Genomic DNA, 19362 nt, shown 5'->3' on the forward strand with positions numbered 1-19362 from the left:
CTCTTGTAGCTGCGGGGCAACAATTTAACACAAGTCCCGTCTCTCATCGATCAGTGCTGATGTCTCCCCCCCACCCATGTAAAAGTGTAGTGGTGGAGGTTAGGGTAATGCAAACAGAGGGTAGAATAACAGTGAGGAATGTAGTGGGAGAAGAAACGTTATATCCTGCCCCACAAACAGCTGATTTTACACATTGATAACACGAGGATCAGCTGTGTGTTGAGTCAAGGGGCTATCGGGGTGCGGGGATGGGAGGGGGGGAAGGGTTAGGTGGCGACGGCGCACCTTTTCAGAGGTGTAAGAGTGGCACGGTCGTCACTCGGGAGCGGGGGGGGGAGATCGCGTTACGTCTTTGCGTTAGTGCTTCCCGTCTCTTCCTGGAGTCGTCGCTGGTAAAAGTCAATCAATGTTTTGTTTCTTTGCTCAGGATGGCAGAAATTGTATCGAGTCAATGCGCAATTGCAGTAAGCTGCTGGCACGCTGTTTGTTAACGTTGCGTCTGAAGAGAAACACATTATTGTCGGTTCCGGAGGGAAGGGAGCTACTTTAAAAGTCAGTGCAACTATCTCATGTCATGGATGGTGATGTTCCTGCTACTTAGCCCTACCTGTTGCTAATCAAAATAGTACTGACCGGGGTAGGAAACTGTTCATCACAGTGGCAGCTTAGCACGGCATGAAAAGTCTTCACCAGTCGGGCGATCACTCTCTATGCTGATGTTCGCCTTGGATATTTTCGAAGGATTGTTAAAAGCCGACAAAAGCAAACGTCCTTGGAGCAGTTCTTTACAAAACGCCAGGCAAAAACCACTTCTGAGAGAGAACAAGAGGGCAAAAAAACAATGAGGATGCAGTTAAAAGTTCAATGACCATCATTTTTATTCTTGACTCTATTCTATGTATTTTACATTTTGCACAACTCTCATTTATTGCGCAATAATGTAATTGTAACATGCATTTGTTGCATATTTTGATGCATTTTTGTACTCGAGAAAACATTTATGTCTGCATTTTGGGGGGCTTGGAACGGATTAGGGCATTTACATGCAAAACGCGTCTCTACTTACAAACCTTTCTCGTTAAGAAATTTCTTCCAGAACCAATTAATCAAAACGCGTCCCTACTTACAAACCTTTCTCGTTGAGAAATTTCTTCCAGAACCAATTAATTTTGTAAGTGGAGTGTACTACTGTCGTACACATGTGTCCCTACTGTGGGAATTTTATCAGGAAGTTCTCTTGATTGTCTGTAATCACATTGTCTGGCTTCGGGAGGGAAATAAATAGGTTTCTAAGTAGAATTTCAGTGGAAGCAGCTGGAAATTTGAGTGTGTGTGTGTGTGCGTGCGCATAATAAAGGTCCACGTGCACCTAGTATGAGGAAGCGTAGCCTGTTGCCCTTTGGTCAGAATAAATTCTCGAAGGACTTGAGCGGTGAGCGCTTCCAGTTCGTCAGTGTCTCCAATCAGCAGCCCCACCCTGTGTTACACAGCCTGGGGCGGGGGCCCACAGCAGTGGGGGGGGTCAACACATCAACACTTTAAAGTCTCCGGCAGCCTTGTGAGGGGGATCATTAGCCCACCTAAACAAACTTCTAATCATGTTAAAACAACACTCGGAGGCATCTGCGCTGGAAGGGGAACCTCAGAGTCAGTTGGGATGAAGCGTTGGAACATTACGCGAGTGGAGATGGAAATACTGCGAGTGAGGAAAATAATGCACACGTCCTAATTGACGTGAATCCTTTTTTCGAAATTAGAGGAGATCCTATTGTATCGTAGTTGAATTGCATCATATCGTAATTAGATACGATTGCGTAAATCGTATCGGAATTGGTGTCAATCGTGCGTCGTAATTGGAGTGAAATGTGTCCTAACCGGAGTGAATCGTATCATATCGTAAAGTCTTATGATGTTGCGTAATTACTAATTTATTATTTTATTTCTTAGTATTAAATATTACTTTGCATACGGCACATTGCGATTGCCGAATCGCATCAGAATTGGAGTGAATCGCATCAGAAGTATTGGAGCTTTCGACATATGGTGCACTGCCGACTTGACACTTCGACAGCAGTTGTTTGTGATGATACAATGCAGTACAAAGCATCGACGTTGTTGTGGTTGGGGGGGTACTTTTTTTGGGGGGGGTCAATTATTGTTGCTCGGGAGAGGTCATTGGTATGCTAACGAAGCTGACTGCCGCAACTCTCACTCTGTCCACAGACCCTCGTTTGTAACGGACTTTCTTTGGCGGGAGTTGTTTTGTGTGTTAGCCATTTGCTTTATTGGCGTAGCGGTTTGTTAGCACTTTTGGAAAATGTCAAGTAAAAACTTGAATCGGATATTCAAGTTTCCAGTTTTCTCTCTCTCCCTCCCATTGGGACAAAAGTACTCGAGGTGTTTTTTCGGGGGAGAAAGCGGCAACCTCTTCTATCCCAGGATGGGCGTGGACTCAGGTAGCTCCCAGGTAGATCTTCCAACCCCGCCCTCCCACGACCGACTTCACAGTATATAAGAGCCCTCCCATGGATTCTGTCTGGAGCTTCTTCTTCTTTTTCTCCTCGCCCCTCCACGTTGCTAACTAAGCATCCCGTCTTACCCCCACCCCCGTCACCCCGAACCGCCACCACAACCGATTCAGCGTCATTTGCGCTCCGTGTCAAGTAAAGATTTTTCAGGGGGGAATCCTGGAGCCGGTGGAGCAAACAGCAGCCGCCCTGCTCAATCTCAGCGCCAACATGTTGTACCTGGAGACGGGCACCAGTACGCCCTACAGCGAGGTAAGCGTTCAGGTTCACGGGCCTCAAATTGGCAGGATTCGCCCCTACCCCCCCACCCCCCACCCCTCGCCCAAAAGAATAACCCAAATCTTGGATTAATTGGGATTTTATTTGATTGAATTGGATTTGCTGCATCGGAATGTTGTGATGCGAGGAATGTAAACACCTGGATGCGCGGGCAAAACGGCGCGCGCTTAGATTTTGAAAGCGTCAACTGTCTTTTCAAGAGTTTTTTTTTTCTTTTGGTACTTTTTCTTTCCTTCTTCTTTCTTCTTCTTTCTTTTCTTTTCTCTTCTTTCTACCCACAATCTTGCTGCTGAAGGCTGTAAATTTCCCCAGTGTGGGACAAATAAAGGATATCTAATCTAATCTAATCTTCTGGAGGAGGAATATTCGATTTTTTTCTGAAAATTTTGAAACAATTGTCAGTCATTCACTATATTTTTCAAAAACATTTTTTTTCATTCTTCCGGAAGAACAATATTTTATGGGGGGGGGATCCTGAAAAATCTCAAGGCAATTGTTGATTTATTCAAAAAGAAAAGCAAAATGTTAATAATATTGGATATAAACGTCCACTCATTTCGTCATCATTATGTCTATTTTTTGTGAATCCAAAATATTGACAAAATCTGTCAGACTTAACTGTAGCTTTTGTACATAAGCTGGACTCTTGCATCATTTCAATGCTGTTTAGATTTATTTATTTATTTATTTATTTATTTATTTACACTCTTGCGTCATTTCAATGCTGTTTAGATTTTTTTTACTTATTTATTTATTTTTACAGCAATACTGCACTTGGAATTTGTAAAAATCCCTTCCTCGGCAGTGCTCGGATGGTTTTTTTTTCTCAATTCAGAGCTTCCGCTGGACACTCAGCAGCTGCAGTTTAAGACGGATTGATTTCTCAGGGTGACATAAACCACACCTTGAAAAACACAACTTGGGATGTTTTTCCTGACAAGTTTTCCATTTGAGGGGCATTTTATTTTTTGCCGAAATTGATTTAAAGGCCTTACTTGGATGTATATTGTATATATGCTGAAACTGAAACGTATGCCATTTTGATTTCTTTGAGCAACGTGAATCATATTTAGAATCTCTCCCCCAACACATTTGAGATCCCAAGATCCCACCTACCAACTGCACAAGAGTCCTCTAAATTGATTGCTAAGTTGTTTTGCGTTTGTAGCTTCTTTCGGATTCTGTGCAACTGTCCCGTTGCGCACCAACTAAAATTAAATGTCATTTCTGTCATTTGGATTTCAAAACGCATCTTGTTTGTAGTTTGATGTTTATTTTTGTGTGACAAGCTTCCGTCCATGTCTGGTGGAAATGTCATTTCTTGTCATTTTGATTTTTTTCCACAACATGACCACACCTTGGTAAACAAAAACGACAATTGTGTTTTTCATTCGATTTTTATTTCCGCATGAGCAGCTTCTGTTGAATTCACGGCCTGAGCTTGTGTTTGTAATCTGCAACTGTATGTCTTGTCGATTTCTTCTGGCTTCCGACGCGTGTGGGTGAACCACACCTAGAAAAACACAGTCTGCGTCAACATTTAATTGAGGGCTTCTTTTTTTTGGGGGGGGGGGGGGTCTTTGATGTTTCCCGGAGCTTCCGCATGTGAAAAGTTGTGATTTATTTGATGCATTTAGGTGAAGCGCACCTGGCTGCGCACTTTGGTGGTACAAAAGTGAAAATGAGTTGCTGACTTTGGAAAAGCAATCGGGGTTTCTTGGCTCTGAAAGTCAAATGCTGTGATTGATGTCAACGTGAGCCGCCGTTGTGATTTTGACAGTCAGTTGAGGTGCTTTGAAAGCATTTCCCAGTCTTTTTTGTTGGGGTTTTTTTTCTTTGGTGCAAGCGTGAGGCCTGGGTCACCGGGGTTAGGATGACAACAGTCAATTGTTTGTGGTGTGCGACTTGTATTCCGTTGTACTTTTCCCAGAGGCGGAAGTGGGAAATGTCCACCTCGATAGTTTTCCGGAATGTTGTCAATGCAGACAGCTAGTTGTGGATATTTGTCATCATAAAAATGATTATGTTATGGTATTAAAAAAAAAAAAAAGATTATTTATTGTTATATTTGTGTGTTTTATTAGATTTAAAGCATTTTCTATTTCGAAAATATAAAAATGCAACCGTTTGTTTATATTTGATGACGTATGCTCAATTATGTATTTGATTTACTTTTTTACATCCTTGAAATACGCATCGTGGATATCAAGATTTCATTTAGCTTTTATTTTAATACATTTATTTTGAATAAATATGCATTTTGCTAATATTGCTAGGTTGATAGCATAGTCGCCGAAGTCATATGTTTCGGGAGACCCGTGTTCCGCGAACAATTATTTTCTTTCTGTAACTAACCAAGTGGAGTCACAACTCAAATTCAAAGGTCTTGGCAAGCTCTGTCATTATTTTGTCAATAGGGCCCGACTGTATATCGTTAAGCTAGTTAGCGCAGTTGCCTAAGTCATAGTTGAATGTTTTCAGAAAACCAGAAAAAACTTTTTTTTGCAAGTACATTGTTTTTTTTTTTTTTTGTGGATTTGGTGATCGTAAGTTTAAAATAACATGGGAAATTACATTTTTATATATTTATTGGTTTACTTTGGTACGTGGGTGTGTGCGGTGGCCCTCTCAGATTGCAGGTAGCGTTTAGCAGGTGTGTGGGGGTCACTGTCTTTCAACCTGTTGTTAAGCAAAGCGGGCGGTGTGGGGTGGGGGTCTTTAAGTGGTGTCCGGCTCAGTGCCACCGCAGAGCCGAGGGGGATCGTGTTGCAAAGCCCCCCGCCCCCAAAGCTCCACAGCCCCCACGAGCCCCCTTAGAAGCGGACAATGCGTCCGTCCGGGGCTGATAATTGCTGTGATGGTGTGTTGATGTTGATACAATCACCTGCTGCCATAGGTGCGGAGAGACCACCACCTTTACCAACCCACCCCCCTCAAAAAAACCACCCACCTCCACCCAGACACACCTCCTTTAATGACCCCACCTCCCATAACCCCTCCAGCCACTCTGGTCACTCATGCTAACCCCTCCCTCGGGCCAAGTCGGCTTGAATGCCTGACGGAGTCCGAAAGCGTGGTGCCCGCAACCTCGGAAGTGTGCGAATTATCAACAATCATGCCCAAAGATGTACTTAATAAAACGAACTTACTAGCTGTAGCTTTCTGTAGGCATAGAGAGCAGGATTACAGAGGCTGACATTTCTTTCAAATGTACACAGTCAAAGAAAATAGTGCGCAAATGACTGAAAACAATTGTGTTTGCGGCAATGCCCCATGTATCTGTAAACCATTGCATGTTTGCACCTATTCTCTCGAACGCTTTCAACAGTATGTAGCGAGAAGGAGCCTCGTGGTTAATATAAGTCGCTGTGTTGGTCAGAAAAGCTTGTGCCCTGCATTCTCTTTCCTCTCTGCATGTTCTCCCCCCCAGTCAGCCTCAAAGAGGCTTCAAGCAGACTTGGTGACATTGTGGTGGGTGGGGGGGGGGGGGGAAAGGCTGCTGAGCCTGTCAAGGATCTTGATCTACATTCCCAAAGTCCTGGGAATGTTCCGGAGGCACTTATTAAACGGCCATTATGGCAGAGTCACATCAAGGAGAATTCAGTTTTGTTTTTTTTTTTAATCGAAGGCGTGATCCTGATTTCCAGTCAATTAAACAGCAAATCCTTGATGACCGGGTGTTTATTCCCAAGCGGCTGGAATTCCGATGCCTTTGTTTTTCTTCCCACTGTTATTTGATCATTATCGCCTGTCGCTTCGGCGTCATCGTAGCGCACCCCTACCAGCACACACCCCCACCGCCGCTACTCGAAGAGGCGGTGATGTCACTCATTCGGGGAAAAGACGGAATTGTGTAAGAATGATTTCTGGCTTCGATGTGTACTTTTGTGGTGATAAAAGTCAACCCAACAATTTCACACCTTTGGTTGTCGTATCAGGAGCCCCTTTTTGTCTCTTTTCCCCGTTTTTTTCCATCTTTTGAAGCCTCCCTGGCAATTTTCCTCCCGTGATGTGGCATGAGAAGTTTATACTGCCCGTGCAAGTTTTTTTGTCTCGTTTCCCCAAGTCGCTGTTCTTTATAAACGACACCAACACAAAATTCGAGCTGGAACAAAGTCAACACCTGCATGGCCTGCACTATTGTGTCCCCCAGACCCTTTTGAACGGCGCTCTTTCCGGAGCTTAGCGGTGCCTCGTTGGGCTTTTGACCCGCATCCTGCCCGCACTCGGATGACCCCGTTGCGGTGGCGGCGGCGTGTGCGTGTCCTCATGTGTGTTTATGTGCGCGTGTGTCAAAGCAGCGTTTCATAAGGGTGCGCTAACACCTGGCCAGCCGGGGTGGGGGGGGGGGGGGGGGGGGGAGAGAGAGGGGGGGGGGGTCGAGTGGAAGAGACAGCTGTGGTCATTCCGGGAGGGGCTGGAAATAAATCCACGACAGATTGATGGCCGTCCCGGAATGCGGTGCTTATAAACGGAACGGCATGGCCGCGTTTGAAGACGGCTATGTTTTGGATCTTTTATCTCCTGGAAAGTGAGGATGTCTTTTTTTGAGCGGCGTTAGCCATTAGCGCCCAACTGTGCTTAGCACCATTGAGCTTTGATCTCTTCGCAGGTTTTTCAGGAGTCGGGACCAGACTGTGGGGTATTTTTAAGTGCTCAGGTGTCACATAATCCCTCGCCGCTCTGCGTGAAATACAAAATACAGGATATAAAGATCAAGGTTGATTTATAGATACTTTTACGTAATGACATGTGGCAATTAGACTAACAAGAAACATAAAATGCCAACCTGAATATTTGAACCTTCTCCTCCTGTGTCGATTCCAAATTTGAGCAGATTTAAGAAAGCTTCAGCAATTAATATTCAACAATAATAAATCGCATACAGTGAAGCTCCACCTATTTGTGGTTTGCTATTCACAAATTTATTCTGTGGATGCTACCAAAGCCATTGGGCAGTAGGAAAGTAGTAGTTGATGTTTAAGAAATATATTGAAGCGATGCTTCTCAACCGTTCGAAGATTGATGTATGTCGGAGAAGAGTTACGGTAAATTTAGCTTGGGGTGTTTTTTGAACTCAAAGCATCTGGCAGAGATTTTGGGTTATGTTGAAAATCTCATTCATTGCAGGGAATATTCAAAAAGTGGAACTGATACTGAATATGGATTCATTCAAATTCCTACCGAATTTCCAAAATAAAAATTGGGGGTTCTTTCTTAAGTAATATTCTTGAGATATTGTCTTTTTTGGGGTTGTTTTTTAGCTATAAGCTGTAAGCATCAACAAAAATAAAGAAAAAATTAATCAAATCAAAATCATGAATCACATTTGCCCAAACCTGGAAAACGGCTCCGCGAACATCCTGCGCATGCCGCAATACATGATGGGTTTTGTGGTTTCCTGTCTTGCTTGGTGTCTTTGATCAAAATTTAAATGCATGTGTATCTTTGATTTATACAGTTACGATATGATGCACATAAACAGTTCAGTCCTGTTCACGCTAGTTTGGTCTCCTCGCTCGGTGTGCAGCTGGCAGTTTAACCCTTTCTGGGACAGCGGTTATACTACAGTGGACAGCATTTGATGCTCACGGCCTGACACAGTTGAAATTCCTACTGATCACTATCTTAACAAGCCAAGCTTACTCAAATATGTCAATTGAGCCAGCACAATCGCCGTTGTGGTTCTGATGTCACTTTATCCCATAATCACTCCTGTTTCCGGTGAAGAAAATACAGTTTGATGCCATGCGGAGCTTAAATTTAAACATGAAAACCCTTTTCTGTCCCCCCCGCAGTCTCAGTACACCAACCTGGGCCTGTTGAACAGCATGGAGCAGAACATCCAGAACGGAGGCTCCACGTCCACCAGCCCGTACAACACGGAGCACGCCCAAAACGGCGTCACGGCGCCATCGCCCTACGCCCAGCCCAGCTCCACCTTTGACGCCCTGTCGCCCTCGCCCGCCATTCCGTCCAACACCGACTACGCCGGCCCGCACACCTTCGACGTGTCCTTCCAGCAGTCCAGCACGGCCAAGTCGGCAACCTGGACGGTAAGGCAGCCCCTCTACCACTACTCGTCTGCTGTTTGCATTGTGTAGCCTGTTTCATACAAAGAATCAATCAGCAATCAAATCATTAAGATGACGTCGCTGCTTGTCTGACACTTGACTTTCAACACAATAATTGTGCCGAGAGTGTGTTGCGGGCATATACAGACTTAATAGTCATTTGTAGCTTTCATTGTGTAGCCGCACAGAGAGACAATCAGCAGTGGCATTATGAGATGATGTCATCACTTTTCTGGCAATTGCATTTCATATAACGGCCTGAGGAGTGAGTGCCAGGTCAACTATTTATTCCATCTAGTGTTTTCATTTTGTGGCCTGTTTCACACAGAGAGCACATCAGCAATCAGCTAATTCACTATCGTGACCCCTTGTCACTTTCAACACGATGAGGCAAAAAGTTGCAGGAATATGCAGATGGTATGTTCGTCTGCTATTTTCATTGTGTAGCCTCTTTTGCGCAGAGCCACTCAGCTATCGGAAAATTAGAGACCCCTTGTCTCACAGCTGCTTTCAGCACAACAGCGAGAAGTGGATGGCAAGTATGCAGATGACGCTCTGTGTATCTGTCATTTTCATTAGGTAGCCTCCTTCAGCACAATCGGTGCAACAGAACACTTCCAAACACCGTAACCCGATCTGATTTTTGCGGACAGTAATATGATAAGTTCAGTGCTTATTGGACTGTCGCTTTCAGCAAAGAGGAATGTAAGGTATAAACTGATGCTGCACATTTTCATTGTGTAGCCTCGTTCACACTGGATCCCACATTCTCAAAATAAGCTGACATAAGCGTTTGTACAAAAGTTGCTCTCAGCATATCAGGATGGGACAAGTGTCAGATAAACACCGCTCTGTATATCTGTCTGTCATATTCATTGTGTAGCCTCTTTCACATAGCAACATAACACAATCAAATAATTAGATGACATCAGTAATTGTCAGAAAGTTACTTCCACACAACAGGTCTGTAAAAGAGAATGACAGGGTGACGCTATACAATGCTGCTCTGGGTACCCGTCACCGGTTTTCATTGTGTAGCCTCCACCATAGCTAAATCAGAACACTTTCACGCAGCAACACTGCATCCCACAACCTGATTATGATATGACAACAGGGTGGGAGAAGTGTGTGCCGGCCATATACAAACACCGCTTTGCATACCTGTTAGCCATTTTCACTGTGTAGCCTCTTTCACACAATGGTTATATCAGAACACTTTCACACAGCAACACCAAAATCGGATCATTTGATGATATCAGAGGAGGGGGACAAAAAACTATTTTAAAAGAACCCCGTCACCAAGTAGCAGATGTGGCGGGTAATGACAGAGCAGTCGCCTGGTGTCACGTGGCCACACCTGGATGGCCACTGACCTCTGTCATCACACCACCATAAACGTTACCTTGCTGTCAGCACTGTGAACACCTTAAATTGTTCTTACTTCCCCCGAGGTTCTGTTTTCATCACTCTTGTAGAATGAGAGCCGTAACAGAAGCTGTGAATTTAACACCTGACATTTACTTCTCTCGCCCTGTTGCGTCGAAAGCAATTGTCAAGATCCTGCCATAGTTTCGTTTTGTGTTAATGGGGCCGAGTTGGGAAAACTCTTCTGTTCTGGCTTTGATGCCGCATCATTGATGCAATCGTTCATTTTGTGAAGCATATGAGTTGGCAGGAAGTGATGTCGTGACTTGTAAACAGCTGGAGAGTCATGTGACATGACAACATACAACATGGGCAGTAAAGTTTTTGCGCAATGCCGCCCGAAGAGCGCTGGAAATGGTGACGAGGCGACACCGGCTGTATTCCCGCTCGCCGTTTTGTTCTGCGAACGCCACACCCCGTACAACCAAACTGGGACCGCTGAATGTTCACAGTTGATATGTTTCCATAATCGTGTCTGGGGGGGCGCATTTACTCACCTGCAAAGATTGCCATAAATCTATTGGTGGTACGGCATTTATTTTTTTAGAAATAGACATATTTTAAAAATAGTCAGTTATCTCAAGTTATAACCAAAATTTTGAATATTGACTTGTATATCTTAGATTTGTACTTTCATGCACTCCCAAAGACATATTTAGATGTCTTTTCAGACTTCACACATTCAATCCGAGGTACTCATTTTTATTTTTTTCCAAGTGTGAGGGTAAAAATGAATCTGAAAATCACTGGCCCAAAAACAAAATTGTTTGTTATAGCCTGTGTTCATATGATAATATATCACAAGTATTATTCAATGTATTTCCAATCCTCCATGTATTTTCTGAAGATGACATACTACTTTTAATTTCTAAATCAGACCTGCCCAAATCCAAAATGTCTACGCTTTCTTTGATCTTTTTTGCCCGCCCCCCCCCAAATAAATAAAAAGTAATGTCATCTTTAATTTCTATTTCAAATTGAAACTCATCATTTTCCACGGCAATAAGGATGAAAGAGTACATTCATTTTTTTTTTTTTTCCAAAACTCAAATTGACCAAAAACCATAAACCCTCAATCCAACAAAAAAAATCACACAAAGCTGCGCCAACGTCGGCCTCCTTTTGAAGCAGCCCCGGGGGACGAACAGGATCATCAGCGATTCCCTTTTTTTTTGACGACTCCTCTCACGGAGACACACCTAATCCTCGCCCCATCGCTTCACCTCTTCCTGTCTGGGTAAAACGAGGGTGACACACAACACCTCCAGTCCACCTCTTCCCAGAAAGCCTTCTCCCCCCCACCCTCTTTCCTCTTCCTCCATCACTGATCTCCCAGCTCTGAATCCATGGCGCATCGCCAAAGCTTATCTCCCCCCTGCGCCCCCTGACAATTGTCCATTGAGAAGATTGCCGGCGTTTGCCCGGTCGGTGTCTTTAGGGGGTCGCCGGGATTACAGTAATGGATGGAGGGCCCTAGCGTGGATAAGACTTGTGTCAATACTCCCTTTTCCAGTCAATTGCGCCGCAGGAGGAAGAGGAGGAGGAGGAGGAAGGGTTTGTCTCAAAGAGAAAAGTGTTCCAGCGAAAGGCGGCAAGACGCAGCTTGTCCCGGGAACATCTGCGGGCCCGTCCCACGCCTCACGAGATGGGGCCGAGACTTGTTTGTGTCAGGGAGCGTGTCGACACTCGCCCCTGGAAGCTACTCAAGGTGCAGCCAGAGGAGGAGGCGGACAAGGGTGTATGATTCATTTTTTTTTTTTTTTTTACGATTTGGGCTCACGTTATGGAAAAGTTCATACATAACGATACTGGAAACTGCAAAAGTGGAGAACAGAGTCAGCCGGCGACGCATTTACGCGTTGGGAATGTGAAGTGAAAATATGAGGCGGGTGATTGTGGAGATGACTCAAAAGGCAAATCGATGAAGATGAAGTCCACAGAGATGGACGAGAGAGGAATGTCGATCTTTTCAGAGCAGAGTTCGAGTTCGAGAGCACAGGTGGTAAACTCAAGGCCCAGGGGCCGGATCTGGCCCGCCACATCATTTTATGTGGCCCCCGAAAGCAGTTCAAACATGTCAACTTCCACGATCCTTTCTAAAATGTCTACCAAAATTTTAAATTCTCATATCTAATAAATAAGATATAAATTGTGTTTTCTTGTTACCAAACCCCTCATTACAAGAACTTAAACAATCGTTGAATCAACCATTTTTCTTGACTTCTTGAAATGTCATAACGGCCCGCGACAAAAATGAATTTGGCACCCCTGCTCTAAAATTTTGAGCGTTTTGACTTTCACCAGAAAAAAAGTTTGTTTCGAGCCTTTTCTGGTCTTTAGGTAATCAGCAGTCGATCATGGGTTTGGCACCCAAAAACAAAAAGTGTATGATGCTAATAATGTTTTGCTATCGCGACACATTAGACTATAAACCTATTCGCAGATATACGAATAAGAAAACACACTGCGTGCGACACACAACCGTACGTTGAAACCACCTACACAATTCTCTAATCCTGTGTGAGGTGCCAAAAATTGTCTCGAGATTCAACTCCCTGACCGTATCTTCTACTCAAAAGCTATGCTGGCCTCAAATCTAAAGTGATGCAACACAACCACCTACGGGGATCCGTTACTCATCCCAGTGATTTTCCAAACCTCAATTTCACAGAAAAGCTGCCCTTTGAAAAAAACATACCAGACATATGAATATATCTTGACGGTTGGATTACGGTTGATGAATAAACGCGTCCCCGCTGAAGTGCTTTTTACGTACTGTTCATTACACATTTGTCAAAATTGGGAGATTTTTTTTTTTTTTTTTTTTTTTGCGGGGAGCCTAACTGTCGCATTCCTGAAATAACATTTCTCAGCAACTGAGCATGCCACACAAACACAACCTTGAACCGCATGCTGCTTCACCCAAAACAAAGACATCGTCCATTTCCGTGACTTTAAGCGACTTTTCCCCTGCCGAAATTCCAACGCTTCCCCCGAGAGTTCGGTGTTGTCGATTGCCACAGAGGAAGTTGAAGAAGCAGCATGAGTCCAACACGTTCTTGACACTGCAGGCAAGATGCGACATGTCAGGTATGAGGCAGACAAGACCAGAGGCGCCACGCCGTGCGTGTTTTGTCAGGACTTGACTGGGGTGCATGCGCCCGCAGCGCCTGTCAGCGCCACAGGAACGCCGCAGCTGGCGGGCCTGTCGGGACCTGCGGCTGCACGGGAACTTTGCTTGCTCGCGTGTCCCGGGGCCATCGCAATGACGAAAGATGCTGGACGCCGCCAGTGGCGGGCGGGGCTTCAAAATCAGTTTCCGTGTCGGGGTTTGGAATTGGGTTTTGAATCATTTTTCAGACGGGGTTTGAGTCTCCGTCCCACCCTTCTTTCCATCCTGCTTCCCTAAGTTTGGTCCTTCGTTATGGGCCTTCTTTTCTGCCTTCACTTTTCCTCCTTCCTTCCCTTCATGCGTCCTTGCTTTCGTTCACGCCACCTTCCCTCTTCTTCCTTCCTGCTTTCATTTCCAACCTTCTTTCCTTCCTTCCATCATCCTTTTCCTTCATTTTCTTCTTCCTTTCTTGCCAACCTTCCACTCTTCCTTCCATACTCCCTACCATCCATCCTTCCCTCGCTTTTCTTCCTTCATCCTTCTTTCTTAACTTCCAGGGCTCTTCCCTTCCTTGCATCCTTCTATCCAACTTTTCAGACATCCTTGATGCCTTCCGTCTTTACTTATGGCCTTCCTTACCGCTTCCCTTCTTTCCAACCTTCCACTCTTCCCTCCATCCTCCCAACCTTCCTTCTTTCCATCTCACTTTCATTGTTTCTTCCTTTAATGTATCTTTTTTCTGCCCTTCTTTCCAACCTCCCATTCTTCCTTCTTTCCTTCCATCCTCCCACTCTTCCTTCCTTTTATCCTTCTTTCCTACCTACCAGCATTCTTTCCGCCCTTCCCTTCTTCTATCCAACTTTCATACATCCTCGATGCCTTCCATCTTCTTGTCTTCTTCTTTTCGCTCTGCTTCGCTTCCTTTAGAAAAGTTCATCAAAAGGTGTCGAGAGCTAAAAGTTTAGCCCGTACATCGGATGAGGTTGCACTGTGTGTGTGTGTGTGTGTGTGTGTGTGTGTGTGTGTGTGTGTGTGTGTGTGTGTGTGTGTGTGTGTGTGTGTGTGTGTGTGTGTGTGTGTGTGTGTGTACACATCTGGCGCGTGTGGAGTCTCACACCCCGCTGCCCCCCGCTCCTGAATCCCATCTTTCAACCCGGTTAGCGTTAGCTGTTAGCGCTGAGCAAACGAGCGCATATTTGTGCTGAAAAGTTTGTAGCTGGAGGGCAGGGATGGTGGTTGCGTCGTGTTCTCCTCGCACTTCGCCTGGGTGGGTGCGAGCCAGCCTGGGATAGGTTGATATCATCTAAACAAACTATCAGAAAGATTAGATCTTTTCTCCTCGGCCCGCGTTGTGTGTGTTTTTGCGTCTTTTGTTTTTAGCCTGCAGCGCCACAAAAAGCCGCAGCCTGTAATTATTCTAAACACCATGCATAAGAAGACCATCCCTGCCAAACCTTAAATAAAAAAATAATAAAATAAAAAAAGACAGATTCAGTACCTTAACTGGGATTTAGATGTGGAGTTTAAACATTTTTAATTGTTCAAAATCAAAAAGGTATTGGCGCAATGTTGCGTTTGAACCCGTAAAACCTGCCGCAGGCACAAAAATGACTCAAAACCCAGTGTGGATAGCCTTGGTTTAAATCATGTTCAATAATTTAAATGTATTTTTCATTGTGCATATTTCTTAATATGCATAAAGAAAAATAAATCCCCCAAAATTCCTGCATTACCTCATCCGTGATTTCTGTTTTCTACATTTCTGTCAATGTTTTAATGCTTTTTTTTCCTCTCCTGAAAAATACTCAACTTTAAAATACAGAGAAACGATACTGGGGGGGGAAAAGAAGAAGCTTGAAAAAGTGTAGCTGCCACCTCACACAACTACGCCATGTAAAAGGCTTGTGAGGCCCCCTCGAAAAAGGAGGATTGGACACCGTTGCCCCGGTCTCTTTTGTGCCGTCATATTCAGCTTGGTTTCCCCACCGAATCTGAAGCTTTTCCGCCTCATTTAGCAGAGTGACGGTGGCGTGCGGGGGGGAGTGTCGGGTTCGAGTGCAGCCATCCGTCTTTGCCAGCGCCTGTTGTTTTTTTTTTTTCGTTACACTTTCGGATGGATTGGTTGCCGGTCGATGTAAGGCAGGGAGGAAGGAAGAGTGAAAGCAAGGAGAGACAACCGATGAACTTTCGTATAGAGCCAATTGCAGCCATCTTATGATTATTGTTATTGTAATTGTTGTTCATGAGCAATTAATGAGCAGTACACCGGGAAGTGGCTCTCAGAAGGTACGATGGGCGATGAATCTACTGCGTTGGCCGAAAATAGGCACAGACTTGAATTTATTCTACGAGAATGGAAGAAGGAAGGTTGAAAGGAAGGAATGATGGCAAGCTATGAGGACGTATGAAAGGAAGGAAGGAAGAACAAAGCACTGTCGGTACTGTATACACTTTTTAGACTCATTCAGGGACGGCGGCTACTGCAGAGGACAGATTTATCGCGTTATTAGGTTACAGCGTGCATGGAAGGGTTAAAAATGGGAAGGAAGAATGGACGAGGGAAGGGTAGAAAAGACTTGACATTCATTTCCGGGAAGAAATGAGGAAGGATGGATAGAAGGGAAAATGGAAGGAAGAGCTGGACGGGGAAGCCAGAAGGATGGCGCCGGAGTGCTAGCGTAGCCTGGCTAACGAAAGCCCCCCCCCCCCCCCCCCCCCCCCCCCCCAAACCCCCTTTAGCCTTTCCAAAAGATGAAAGCCGGGCCTGCTTTAATTGCGGCTGCAGGCTTCGTTTTTATGGAGCCGCTCGGAAGTACCACAAGGCTTTCCATCAGACATCTTCGAGGGCGCCCCAAAATGTGTGTGCGTGCGGATTCAAGTGGCTGCTAATCACTTTCCTCGTTATTTAACCTCCCTTTTTGCCAAAGGGCAAAACAAGACAGGGTTGGGTTGGTCCAGTTAACAGGTGTTACCCCCCGTCCATCCGTCTCTTCGATTCGGCCCGCCGTTGTGGATTTTGCGCGCTCGTAAGTGGTCACGAGAGCTTTTTATTGCAACCTTCTTTCACCCCGAGATCTTGTTCAAAAGAAAGGTTCGCAACCAGAGGCTAGGCCTTTTCCCTTAGGCGCGGACATTCGTTCTTTGTCATAGCTTCTGATACAACCTCGAAAGGTGGAAAATTGCTGGGTCGACTTCATTCCCGCCAAAACAACAACAACAACAAAAAAAAAAAAAAACACCTTTTACAGGCAGTTGGAAAGGCTCCTCTGATACTGCCTCCAAAGGCGGAAAATTGCCAGGTCCACTTGTCAAGGAATTTATACAGAACAGCCACACACGAAAATAAACAAATAAATGGTCCATATTTTTCAGGCACTGTGAAAAGAGCTTCCAATACTACCTCTGAAGGTGGAAAGTTGTCAAGTCCATTTCTATCATTCACAGCGACACAGGAAAGGAGCCACAGCACTTACAATAACGATACTACCCCTCCAGGCGGAATATTGCCAGGTTGACTCTCTTTCCCGTTCCATATCTGCGCCAGTTATACAGAAGTGTAACGAGAAAAGCCAAAAACGTCGGCTTTTTACGGGCAGCGTGAACATTTCTGGTCCTGCCCGTATTTTTATCAAGGGCAACAACACAGGAAAGACCGGTGGTGTGAAACAGGCTTCTGTTACTACCTCAAAAAGTGGATCGGTCATTCCAAGGATGACTATGTGCCGCTATTCCATGGCGATGCTGTACATACAGAACAGTGACAGAAAAATTAAAAGACACACCATGTTCCCACCATTCCTTGTGTCATTTCTATCATTCACAGCGACACAGGAAAGGAGCCACAGCACTTACAATAACGATACTACCCCTCCAGGCGGAATATTGCCAGGTTGACTCTCTTTCCCGTTCCATATCTGCGCCAGTTATACAGAAGTGTAACGAGAAAAGCCAAAAACGTCGGCTTTTTACGGGCAGAGTGAACGTTTCTAGTCCTGCCCGGGTCGAATTGAACCCCCGCCTGTTCTGTGTCCGTATTTTTATCAAGGGCAACAACACAGAAAAGACCGGTGGTGTGAAACAGGCTTCTGTGACTACCTCGAAAAGCGGATCATTCCAGAAATCACTATGTGCCGCTATTCCATGGCGATGCTGTACATACAGAACAGTGACAGAAAAATTAAAAGACACACCATGCCGGCTTTTCACCACCCGGCATGACAAGACTTTCTCATACTACCTCCAAAGGCCGAACATTTCTGTCTCGATTTTCTATTCTGCTTCATTGTGTGCTCTTGTGCGTTCTCCGTTCACAGTACTCCACGGAACTGAAGAAACTGTACTGCCAGATCGCCAAGACGTGTCCCATCCAGATCAAAGTTCTGACCACCCCACCGCAAGGCGCCGTCATCCGCGCCATGCCCGTCTACAAGAAGGCGGAACACGTGACCGAGGTGGTAAAGCGATGCCCCAACCACGAGCTCAGCCGCGAGTTCAACGACGGTCGGTTGACTTGATTTGGTTCGATTGACTGTTTCGATTCGTCATCGCGTATTGACCGCCACTGTAATCCCGCACCAGGTCAGATTGCACCTCCGAGTCACCTGATCCGCGTGGAGGGTAATAGCCACGCCCAGTACGTGGAGGATTCCATCACCGGGAGGCAGAGCGTGCTGGTGCCCTACGAGCCGCCTCAGGTGAGAATCCAGACGAGGAGCTTATGATACTGCTGCCAGATGAAAAATTGACCGGGTCAATTTATTCAATCTTGGCATTGCTTAAAATGGTCGAAAAATGCTGCATTTGACAGGCGATGTGAAGGAGGCTTTATATACTTCCTCCACGGATTTCACACTGAACTTTGTCCCCGCCATGAGTACCCCAGAAACTGAAAAATGGATGTAAAAGTGCTGATATTTTCTGACAGAGTGAAAAAAAAAAAAGTTTTTGATACTACCTCAGAATGCGGAAAGTTTCCAAGATGACGATGTACTGCCTTTGTGCTGTCGATCGACACACGGTGAAGAAATACCACAAGTGTGAAAGGGTATTCTGATATTAACTCAGAAGGCAAAAAAAATTGTCTGGTCAACTTTGTTATCCCGCCATTCCATCTCTGCACTGTCAACAAACCATGATCGAAGGAGGCTTTATATACTTCCTTCACGGATGGCAACATTTCAAACTCAACTTTGTCCCCGCCATGTCTACCCCAGAAACTGAAAAATGGATGTAAAAGTGCTGATATTTTCTGAAAGGGTATTCTGATATTAACTCAGAAGAAAAAATTTGTCTGGTCAACTTTGTTATCTCGCCATTCCATCTCTGCACTGTCAACAAACCATGATTAAAACCCCTGCAGATGGCGTTTACAGGCAGTGTGGCCAGCACTACAAAAGCTAATTTGCAGTGGAGAGGGGGTAAAAAAAATAAATAAAATAATGACCTCACTTGCCGTTTCCCATCAGGTGGGCACGGAATTCACCACCATCTTGTACAACTTCATGTGCAACTCCAGCTGCGTTGGCGGCATGAACCGGCGACCCATTCTCATCATCGTCACCCTGGAGACCAGAGAGTAAGCCGCACGCTGCACAGTAACTGGGCTAAAAAAAAACAAAACAAAAAAACAAACAGAAAAAAAAAAACAAGGCAGGAACAAATGACTTAATTAAAGCAGAAATGATCCGTTGAATTCTACATTTTGAGAACTGAACCCTTCAATAGCTGATAAATGTGAATGGACACAACTGGCCTCTTCGTGCGTGACTGAGGATCTAACTTTTTAAGATTTTTTTTTTTTAACTGAACTCTTCAGTGGTTGAAAAGTTGACTGCCGGCAATTCGGCTCTTTTAGAAGAGCAGTCAGTCGCCTCCATTCAACTTTTGCAGGTTAGCATGACCTGGCTGATTGAGAACCTAACAAGAGCTTATTCAGACTTTGAAG

At 45.0% G+C, this 19362-nt stretch overlaps 1 protein-coding gene and 1 long non-coding RNA gene across 8 annotated transcripts in view; one reads left to right on the top strand and one right to left on the bottom strand.

Annotated features, from left to right (window-relative positions):
• tp63 (tumor protein p63) overlaps positions 1 to 19362 on the top strand; it is a 69525-nt gene that overhangs the window by 42141 nt on the left and 8022 nt on the right. For 5 of the 7 annotated variants that reach the window (XM_019897173.1, XM_019897168.1, XM_019897169.1 and 2 more), the window contains 4 exons: positions 8606 to 8863; positions 17732 to 17918; positions 17997 to 18112; positions 18884 to 18993. In XM_019897173.1, coding sequence (XP_019752732.1) covers positions 8606 to 8863; positions 17732 to 17918; positions 17997 to 18112; positions 18884 to 18993 — 671 coding nt within the window. Of the gene's footprint in view, positions 1 to 2531; positions 2781 to 8605; positions 8864 to 17731; positions 17919 to 17996; positions 18113 to 18883; positions 18994 to 19362 lie in introns of those variants that run through there. The other 2 variants (XM_019897172.1, XM_019897174.1) reach the window with 1 other exon arrangement.
• Positions 3962 to 18945, bottom strand: LOC109532366 (uncharacterized). The gene is made up of 2 exons (XR_002171366.1): positions 18862 to 18945; positions 3962 to 4320 (listed from the first exon to the last, which is right to left on the bottom strand). It is a non-coding gene; the product is annotated as an uncharacterized LOC109532366 (long non-coding RNA).

This window comes from Hippocampus comes, unplaced genomic scaffold, assembly GCF_001891065.2.
Source record: "Hippocampus comes isolate QL1 unplaced genomic scaffold, H_comes_QL1_v1.1 scaffold22, whole genome shotgun sequence".
Taxonomy (NCBI): Eukaryota; Metazoa; Chordata; class Actinopteri; order Syngnathiformes; family Syngnathidae; genus Hippocampus; species Hippocampus comes.